The sequence below is a fragment of the Musa acuminata genome, chromosome BXJ2-5 (assembly GCF_036884655.1).
Source record: "Musa acuminata AAA Group cultivar baxijiao chromosome BXJ2-5, Cavendish_Baxijiao_AAA, whole genome shotgun sequence".
In the NCBI taxonomy this organism is placed as follows: domain Eukaryota; kingdom Viridiplantae; phylum Streptophyta; class Magnoliopsida; order Zingiberales; family Musaceae; genus Musa; species Musa acuminata.
In genome coordinates this window covers 14,651,576-14,662,310 of record NC_088342.1, presented here as the reverse complement: position 1 = coordinate 14,662,310, position 10,735 = coordinate 14,651,576, and the positions used below count along the sequence as shown (strand labels likewise).

General features: G+C 35.7%; 1 protein-coding gene across 1 annotated transcript; it reads left to right on the top strand.

The window, feature by feature from the left end:
• Positions 1-1,472: 1,472 nt before the first annotated feature.
• Positions 1,473-3,080, top strand: LOC135611727 (LOB domain-containing protein 18-like). The gene is made up of 2 exons (XM_065107379.1): positions 1,473-2,060; positions 2,558-3,080. Exons 1-2 carry the CDS (start codon positions 1,674-1,676, stop codon positions 2,933-2,935), a joined length of 765 nt encoding a protein of 254 aa, XP_064963451.1. The 5' UTR covers positions 1,473-1,673; the 3' UTR covers positions 2,936-3,080.
• Positions 3,081-10,735: the final 7,655 nt, after the last annotated feature.

Here is a 10,735-nt window from a genome sequence, read left to right as displayed (position 1 = left end):
GCTTCGCTTGCTTTCCCTATCTTGTTCGTAGTCAAAGTTGTTCCGAGCTCATATAGACGAAAAGCCAGGATAATAAATGTAGCGGGCGGAGACGTCGAGCTTGACGCGTTGCTGTTGCAGTCAAAGAAGACAGTACGTGGCAGAAGGCGGACGGCGCGGCGACGCGCCGTTATGTACTGTAGCGATCGGAGTTGTTGCCTCGGTCGACCGATTTTTAATATCACGGCCCCGATGAAACAAGCGGCCAGAAGTCAGCCCCGGGACAGGTGACTTTCACGTGTAGCTGCGTGGGGCCCAATATGGTGTAGACGTGGCAGCACTGCATGGGATGGTGCAGAATGCGTTGTTGGAATGAATCGCGTTTCTCCTTTTTTTTTTTTTCAGTGGCCCACATTCAAAAGCGTCTTTGCCGATGAATTATTGACTCTAAGAAAATTTGTAACTAATCCATGTGGAAACTCATCAATCATGCAACTCACAGCACATAAAGAGTGAGACGGAGGGATTTATTCGGGGAATAAGATCTTGCTTTAGATCATTATATACGGTCATTAGTGAGGACTATTAGTCCCTCTTATCACTTGTATTCTTGGTGTCATGTGTAAAGATATAGTTTCGAAACTCTCTTGTTTTATCACTATTTATTATCCTCAGTGAAAAGCCTGGATGATAACGAGCAATAATCTGGCACGACACGGGATTAGGTTTCCATTATTTTAACAATGTCATGTCCTATATATATATATATATATATATATATATATATATATATTCAAAATCTTATTATTGAGACCAGAGACCGGTTATATACTCCAACGTAGGACTGGAACCACAGATATGGAAGCTACTGCTCCTTGTCATCTTTGGTCTCTTTCCGTTCTACCACGCTCTCTTCAAGAGAAATACGACATTCTAGTAGAACTCGTGTTCATCGCAACCACGCGACCAACAACAGTGACTAGAGTATCACTATTTAGTGGCTTTGATCAAAGCAACAAAAAGTAAGAGCAGAGCGAAGTGAAACAACCGAGTTGTATCAGATAATATTTATTTGCTATCAGAGTCATTATGGTCAATAGAAACTAGTTCAAGTTGAAGGTTGCGTCTTTTAGCTTGTACGCATCCGGCATTTACCTGCACGCTTATAGAGACATGGACGCGGACACGGTAATTCACCTACCATGCACACTTGCTATACATAAATCCAAATATAGAATATATAGTTCTTATTCGGCTATACGGAGGGGGGAAGGAGAAGGCGAAGAGAGCAGCTGGTTGGGGAGACTGCCGCAAAGTGACAAGCAAGAAAAGAGAGAAGATGATAGGGAAAATATTGGGTTGGTTTTTCACGATGCTTGCTTCACGCAAGCTGCTAACCGTTGAGAGGAGAGAGAGAGAGAGAGCCGAGGGTAGGATTGACTGCTGGGAGTGGCTTTAAAGACTCATCAGTACAGAGAAACCGAAAGCAAACAGGCATCAAGCAGTAATTCGCTCCAACACATTGATCCCATTCTCCTTCACTCCATTTGAACACCTCCTTCGATCTTATTTTCTCCCTTTGTGTTCCTTTTGTCTTTGATCCTTTCACCAACAAACCAGTCAATTCATCTTTTGTTAGGACCAACCCGAAGTTAAAAGAGAAATCAGGGAGAAGGAGGAGGTGATCAGGTGACATGAGTGGTAACGTAAGTCCAAGTCTGAGTGTCGGGGGAGGAAGTGGAAGTGTCGGTGGTGGTGTAGGAGGAGGAGGAGCAGGAGGTGGTGGAGGCTTCGGCGGAGGAGGTGGCGGTGGACTTGGACCCTGCGGGGCGTGCAAGTTTCTGAGGAGGAAGTGCTTGGCGGGGTGCATATTCGCGCCTTACTTCGATGCCGAGCAAGGCGCGGCGCGCTTCGCGGCGGTGCACAAGGTGTTCGGTGCCAGCAACGCTTCGAAGCTCCTCCTACACATCCCTGCCCACAAGCGGCACGACGCTGTCATTACTATCTGCTACGAGGCCCAGGCACGGCTCCGCGACCCCGTCTACGGTTGCGTTGCTCACATCTTCGCCCTCCAACAACAGGTGCACACCCCTAAACAGCAGTAGGAAACCGTTCATTGGCTCGCATGCATAGTATTTATTTGATAGGAGCTGTGTAAACAGTCTAGAATCCTTCATCGTTCCTATGGAATTCTCTCTTTTCAAGGGAAAGATGGCAGCCATGCAAAAAGAAATTAAGAGACCATCATATCGGTGTTCGCATGCATCATTGGCAATGTCTGGATGGGATTTTCTTTCTGGTTCTAATGCTGTACAACCACGTATGATTGTTTTCGGATCGTAGTTATAATCTGATATACTACCAAGTTGTAATATTTTCTAGCAAATCTAAAACATAAAAGTCTCGTCTCCATTATTGTAGCCATCTTCGATCGGTAATTTACCAGTTATCACAAATCCAAGCTTCCTGTCTAATTCCCTCGTACAAACTGCTGCATGTTCCATTTCTTTGGCATGATCGTTTACTTGATCTGAGTATATCAATGTGCGATAATCGAATTATGGTTGCTTCAAAATAGGTTGTCAGCCTGCAGGCAGAGCTGTCCTACTTACAAGCCCACCTAGCCACGTTGGAGCTGCCGTCCCCTCCGCCACCGCCCCCACCACCGTCGCTCCTCGCACCGACACCGTTCTCAACATCAGACCTGACATCGGCGTCGAGCCTCCCCTCCACCGGCGATCTCTCGACAATGTTCGACCCTCAGGTGCAGCCAGAATGGCCTCTTCAGCAGCAGCAGCAGAGACCACCCACAGAGCTCCGGCCACAGCTCAGCAACAGGGCAAGGAACGTGTTGGGGAACCCCGGATGTGGAGGCGGCGATCTCCAAGCATTAGCAAGGGAGCTCCTCGATAGGCACCGGTCGACCACCAGCGAGCCGCCTCCCATCTCAAAGTAACAATATAGATTGACTGAAGTCTACTCGTTTATTCAAGACCGTATAATTCTCAGAGGTGGAAGGTGACAGGCGTTGCACAGATCCAGGAGATGTGCTTCCTAACCAGGGATCAAGCATCAAATTTAATTTATATGAGTCGTCTTAGAGGGACATTCATGTGCTTCTCTTGTATTTCATTGCTAAACAACTTTCTTTTGGTTTGGGTTGTTAAACAGAGATGGAAGAACTCCACTTCTGTATAAAAAGGCCTTCGGCATTTTGATCTGACGACAGATTAAGTAGATGGTGAAGTTCGAAGATGGGAGAAGATTGGAAGGTGATGATGCTTTATTGTGGTGTTTTACCGTTGGAGATTGGAAGGTAATGAAGCTTCATGCAGAATTTCCCACTATGTTCTTTTATTGCGTTGCAGCTATGCCCAAGAATATTTCAGGTGCTAGTTTATAGATGTATAAAATTGACATCAAGTATGCAAGTCAGATATCTTTCATGACAAGAATGCTTGAGAGATTCAAAAAAGAGCATTTGTATCAAGAAAATAAAATGATTTTATTGGATTTTATGACAATGAAAGATAATACTATATTTCTCAATATCTATATTAATGTCATCTTCAATCATGATATTGTTTAGTGTTGGTAAGTATTTTACGAGTGTTCAAACTATTTGAGTTTATATTAGATCTGAACTTCTTCGTGGATCAAAACTAGGATTTATATTAAAAATTCAAGTAACAAGAGTGGTCCTTAGTAAATTAGAATTCGATTCTATAAATACATATTGAGACTTAAGATTTTGGTGAGAGGAAACTTTTAGTGTTCCTAAGATTTCTTGGATCTAAGAAGAGAAGAGTTGTAAAGGTTTATATGAGAGGGGTGTACAAGAGTTTTGATCTTCGATTTAGATTAACTCAAATATTCATTATATTGATTTTTCTTATATAATAAAAAAAATTAATTTATGAATATAGCCAGAAAGTTCTCTGTTCCACATTGTAAGGTTAATATCATGTTAGAAAATAATTATGTTTTTTAAAAGAAACTCTATTAAGACTTGAGTGTTTTATCTGATTTGGCTGTTGTTGCATTCACGATAACAATGAAGAATTGTATAGGCATTCAGCTTTAACAACAAGTCTTTGATGTCGCTGATAATGATGCATATATTCCACGGTGCTTCTGAAGTCTCGGTTAGAGTGCCAGAGAATAGTAGCATTGGAGTTAGTTTCAACTTACAACATTCGAGAAACCATAAGTAATAGTAGCCTGGAGTCGAGCTTCGATTGCCAATGCCTCGCATTGTGTAGGTGATTTATTTTGGACTTACTGCTGCCGAGCAAGCGCACAGGAACACCATCGTGCTGTCGAAGTACGAAGCCAAGTCCACCTTCCTGTATTAAAATTAAATAAAGATGATCCATCTGTGTTTAATTCCATCCATTCCTAAGATGGTTTATCCCACCTGACCAATATATAGTTATTCATTCTATTTTCTTTAAGGTTGGTAGTGAAGGATAGTGCTTGGGACCAAATCCAAGTAATAGAGAGGAGTTTTCCTTTAAATTTTAAGCCTTCCAGATAAAACAGATTTGGCTTGCAATGACAGTCTAGAAAAGTTTCCCAAAGCTCAGATTAGTGCTTTCAAAGAACCAATCCCCTACGACCCACCTTTAATTAGAAAGAGTTAGGGAGGTTCTTCTGTGTCCATCCAACAGTCCTGGATTTTTGGTATGAAAAAGAACATTCAAAGAAGATATGATCAATGGTTTCAAAGAATGAGTAGCAGTAATAGATAGGTAATCTTTTGTGCAACAGTTTTAGCAGAAAAGAGTTACATTTTAGGGATAACAAGAATGAGTAACATTTGATATGCCTGCCAAACCCCATCTAAGAACGAGTGACTTGTATGAATTTAATGTGATAAATTAAAAGTCTGTCCGGACACTTCCGATAGGTCTCAGCTATCAGATTGGATAAGAGTAGCGACAGAGAGATAAAAATATGGATTTATAAAAATAGATTTCAGATATAAAGTCAAATCAAAAGGCCATGGACCTTGAAAATGATTTCTTTAAAAAAATTATTTTTAATAAGTTTAGTGAAACCCGATCAAAGATAATATTAGAGCATGCATAAAAAGGTATCAACTCTACACCATTATTTAGCATAAAAAGATAATATTACAGTCGGAAGGAAACCAAGGATCCAGTGAACCGTATTTAGCATGGATAACATTACACCATTGAATATTGATAACTTGTAAGTATGTTTGAAAAGAGAAAGATCCAGGATAGATAAACCTTCCTCATTTTTGGCACTGGTGACAATGTTATAGTTTATTAAATGAATTCCCTTAGCATTCTGATTCTTTCACCAAAGGAAATTTTTATTAAGGTTTCAATTCTGTGTAACATAGAATCAAACAACCAATTAACACTAAGAGTATAAATTTAATTAATACCATATGGCCATATGACCAGGTTATGAGAGATAATTACATAGCTAAGTTATAAATTTAGATTTAAGTTTTTAAAGTATATCCTGATGATAATTAGGTGGCACTAAGATATTTAAATGGAAATTAGTCTTATTCGGAAAGACTCACACCCTGATTAGCTAGCAACTCATTTTTCAAAGATAGATTGACTAGTTAGACAAAATTTCTTGTTAGCTCTAAAACATAAGCGAATGTCATTAGTATACATGATATAGCTAATTTTACCGATGGAGTTCAATCTAAAAGGTATAAGTTTACGAGGATTAACAACTTACGAGGAAAGTTGAGTAAGAATCTGAGCTAATGAATGAGTGAAATACATGCATTTATTCGATGGATGAACGCAAAAGGAAAATTTATAACCTTAAGAACTTAGAGACTAGTATGCCAAGATAATCGATCCAAAGTTTTTTTTTTCAAATCTAGTTTAACTAGAACTATAGAATTTGTACCTTGTGATGAAAACATAGTATGGGCATCCTCTTGTAAAATTAAAATATTATCAGATATACTTCGATTTGGGAGGAAAGCAGATTAATTATAGTTGATGTGGTTAGATAGGAGAGGTTTGAGGTGATCGGAGAGAACTTTATTAAGAATTCTATAATTGATATTAGATAAAGCGATCGGCCTATAATGTGTAACATCAGTTGGATTTTTTATCTTTGGGGTGGATGTAAAGGTCTTAATCTAATTAATTGAGATATCTGCATGTTGATAAAACCAATTAAAAATATTAATAAAGGATGGAGCTAAAGTATCCTACGAAGCCCTATAGAATTCACGTGTAAATCCGTCGGTTCCATCGGTTCTAAGACTTTCACAAAAACCTAAAGAATGCATGACAGTATAAATTTCCTTGCGAGATAAAAGTTTAATAAGAGACAAACCTTCAACAAAAGACAAGCCAGGAAGGCCAGGTAAAAGAGTTTAAGATGGAATAAAATGAGAGGTGCTCCGAAGTTAGTGTAAGAAGTGTGAAATAGAGATTAATTTGGTTAGCAAAATGAATTAGACCTTTAGAAGGGTCTACAATGTCATATCCCCTAAAAGAATCCATTCAAGAGATGTGGACCTATCTTAAATAAAAAAAATAATAATTTATCTATAATCCAAAACCAACATCCAAGATAATATTTGAGGATACTAAAAAGCATAACTCAATAACTCCCTAAAATCCAAGACCAACTCAAAATTCATTAACCATCGATTATCAACTCACTAAGTGTATGAATTTACATAATCACAAAATCAACTATTTACCATAAGTTCATATTATCATAAAACTTCAACTTAACATTCTAAATTTCTAAACGTGAGAGGTCTTTTAACCTTTATAAGACACATCAATTTATGATTTATTAATAGTATTGTATTATAAATAAAGTGTACTTATACAACATTATGTCAAACCATCAAAGACTTGTCCAAAATCTTCTAGTATTCATTGCCTCGACCTAATTCGATGAGTGAATAAGTTAATCTAAAAAATTTATATAGTAATAGGGTGAGTTACAAAGCTCAACAAATAACTAACATATCTATAGCAAGAAATGATAACTCATATGACCTTAATATCAAGGTGCAAGTAATGGAAACAAGAATTATAGATGTCATTTTATTAGATACAAAAGCATTAAATATAAGAATCATAAATATTATTTCATTAGAAGCATACTTAAGGAAGTAAATTATGACATATAAGATACTCAATATCAAGATGCAAGTCATTAGCTCAAGAGTAGCATCATATTTGACATTTTCTTTAATTCATTCATAACAATAGAGTAAAGAGCATTAGAAGCATATCAATAAAGTAAATATCAATGAGGTAAAGAGCATTTAGGAGCATAGTAAAGAACATTTAAGAGTATACTAATGAAGTACAAAATATTTGGGAGTATATCAATGAGGTAAATAGTAGAAGCATATCATTTAAGTGAAGAGCATTTATGAGCATATCAATGAAGTAAAAAAATATTTATGAGCATATCAATAAGTAAAAAGCATTTAAGAACATACCAAAAGAACAAATGAGAAACATAAATTCTAGTATCATATTTGGCATTTCATTCATTTTATTCATATCCAAAGAGCACATAGAAACTTATAAGCACGTACTTTGTATAACATGTCAAAAAAATATAGAAGGTGAGGTAGGATCATAATATAACATGATCTACGCATAATTCCCTTTCTCATTTCTAGCGAAGGTTCATAACTCTCTTTCTCATTTTTAGCAAAGGTTCACATTATACCACAAATACTAGAGTATAAAAGAACATTATAAATAAGAAAGTTACTATGTATAGAAAACACATGTGAAACAATAAAAGTATACATATGCATATATTAAATAATATAAGACAAACATAAACTTTTGCATAACTTATTCAGATATGGGGAGAACTAATGACAAGAGATACAAGAGCTTAAAACAGTCATATAAGATTAAATTGAGAGAAGAATTTTAGTTGAAATTAAACTGAAGAGGTAGAAACAAAAACATATAAATTTAGAAATAAATCTATTATGGTGAAACCTCTAAGGCATATTGCACGAGTCTTTTAAATGATTAATCATGATCCAATTTACTCATAAAAGATATTATTTGAAAGATATATGAGTCTACGTTTAGATGAAATAAGTATTATTAAATTAGAGTTTCCTAGAAAGAGTTATAAATAATTTAGTATAGAGAGGCCAAAAAATATTATCCCTATTTTACAAAATCCAAATGATCAAATAAAACAAACATTTGGGCATGTATTTATATTCCAAATCTTTCGAGTAAAGTACTAACAAAAGAAATAAAAATCTAATTTTTAAAGAATTAAGTTTTGTATAAATTAAAATTTGTTACAAAATTTTATAGTTAAAATAATGCAAATAAGTCAAAATTATCAAAAATTTTATATTAGCAAATTTGTAGCTCAAATGAGGTTGATATTATTAGCAAGAGCAAAACTTTAATCCCAGATTTTGATGATTAAATTAATTGATGAGTTTATGACTAATATATTTTTGAGATAAGTAACGTAGGAAATACTTTGATCACAGACTCAAACCATCAAAGAGCAAATTATCGAAGTAGATGAATCAAACGTTGTACTGGAAAAAGTATCATGTCAAAAATTAGACGTCGAGCTAGAGAATTGGTCGACATGTCGAAGATTAGATTTCATGCTATAAGTTTGAGCATCGTGCTGGAAGGATTAGATATTATGCCAAAAGATCGGATGCTATGGGAAAGTCGACGTGCTTATAGATCGGGCGATATGCCAAAGGAAAAGTCGATATGCCAAAGAATTTGGCGAAGTGCTGGAAGATAAGACAATATGCCGAAATGACGTATAATGTGTTGAAAGCTTCATAATTGTACTGGATATGTGGTTGGATTATTAAAGTCTTGATTGAGGTCTTTTTGAGTCAAATTGAGTTGGTATTGGGTTGAAACCATACCAACTTGTCAAGAAACTCATTGGGCTTGAACCCAGGTCAAATTGGGCTTGCTAGAAGGCCAAATTGGTGATCTAAAGCAGGTCTAGGTAGTGGTACTGCCAGGCCCAATTGATAGTACCGCTTGAGTCAACCGAAAAGTACTATTTGTGCTTTTTCGACGGCTTCGATTGTAGTATCGCCTAGGTCGACGATAGTACCACAAGAGCCTTGATTCGTGGCCCCATTATGATGGTAATACCGCTTGATGACGACGGTAGTAATATCAATACCTCGAAATTTTAAAAATTTAAATTTTTAATTTTATTCTTAAAGTCTTTTGGGTCTATAAATACTTCACTCATGTTTACTTGATAGAGTCACCATACTTAGGTGATCTCACTATACATATCCTCTATTTTTTTTTAACTTAATATAAATCTTTCATAAATCATATTCAATGGTTAAGATTCACAATTAGGTCCTAGCAGTAAGCTTCCACTATAAAATCATTTAATGTAAGAATTATTAAATAATTCTTATATTAAAATAATTAAAAAAATTATGAACATCATAAATAATTTAAAAATAAAAGATATTACACAGGATGCCTCTAATAAAGATTTTATGATGATGATGAGCTATTAAGTTATGAAAGTATTTGACATTTTTGCTATCATCATTAACCTATGAACATTAAGATTTAGCCCGCTATTTAGGGTTAATTTATTTAATTAATGCTAATTGATAGTTATGAAGGGAGGCAAGATATTGAATTTGAGATTAAATAGGAATAATATCATCAAGTTGAGATTCTAAGTAATAGATTCTTGGAGTTGTTCTAATTTGTGTTCCAACTTACCAAGAGAATATCTATTCCAACTAGAAATCTCTTAGCTTACAAAGATTTTGATGAAATAAGTGAAAAGGGTACGAAGAATTTGGAGTAAGAATTTATTTGGATAGTTTCAGAGTATTCCAGTAGAACTTTTGAAAACAGAAGAGTTTAGCACAAGTAGAGTTTAGAGTTTTGATATGCAGCTTAAACCATAGTTTTGGTACATGAACAAAGCAAGTCCAAGAAAGATGGTAGACAGAGGATTGGTCGAAAGGTTGTAGCCAAGCAGAATTATCAAAAACCCTATCTAAACGTAAACAAACACGAGTATGACCTTTTTCGTTATTACACCATGTATATTTGAAGCCAAAGAAATCCAAATCCGTTAAACCATAGTTTTTCACAAAATCCTCTAACCAAAGTTGGTATTAAAAGAATGTCCACCAAATTTATCGGAACTATACAAAAATCGAATTATCACCTAAGATACACCAAGGTAAATCAAATAAATTTGAAGCAAAAAGATTCATCTATAAATTATTACATACTAAAACTAAAGTACTAGCATAAAGTCGGCTAAAAGCCATGGATTACTATTTTGAAATTGAACTACCACATATATTAACTGAGATCGAGTAGATAGCACCTGGACATGAGCAACAAAGGAAGGCTAAGCAAGTAAAATCCCATTGGAAGCTCCAATAGCGGGTTAAGAGGTTCCTTGCCGTTCCTTCCCAAACCGCCAAATCGATCTTTGGGATTATTCATCCGATGCATGAGTCTCCTACAAAAGGATTAGTGTTGGCTTATATGTTCTTTGGGCATAAGTAAGGAAATCCCCAATAGATTTTCTTCTTATGCCTCTATAATTCCATGAGATAATAATCATGATAGAGAAGATAAAAAAAATAGAAATCTATCCATCAGATATAAGGTTATCAAGAGGGCAATTAATTGTAGAGAGTGAAACATCTTTAGAAATAGAAATAGAAGACTCCAGTTTCTTCTTACCCTGTATAGCTCTAGTA

Excerpts from the sequence above, each read along its gene's own strand:
- LOC135611727 (XM_065107379.1), top strand. The coding sequence starts at position 1,674 with ATGAGTGGTAACGTAAGTCCAAGTCTGAGTGTCGGGGGAGGAAGTGGA. Across the intron at positions 2,061-2,557 it reads TCTTCGCCCTCCAACAACAG|GTTGTCAGCCTGCAGGCAGA; the intron begins GTGCACACCCCT and ends GCTTCAAAATAG.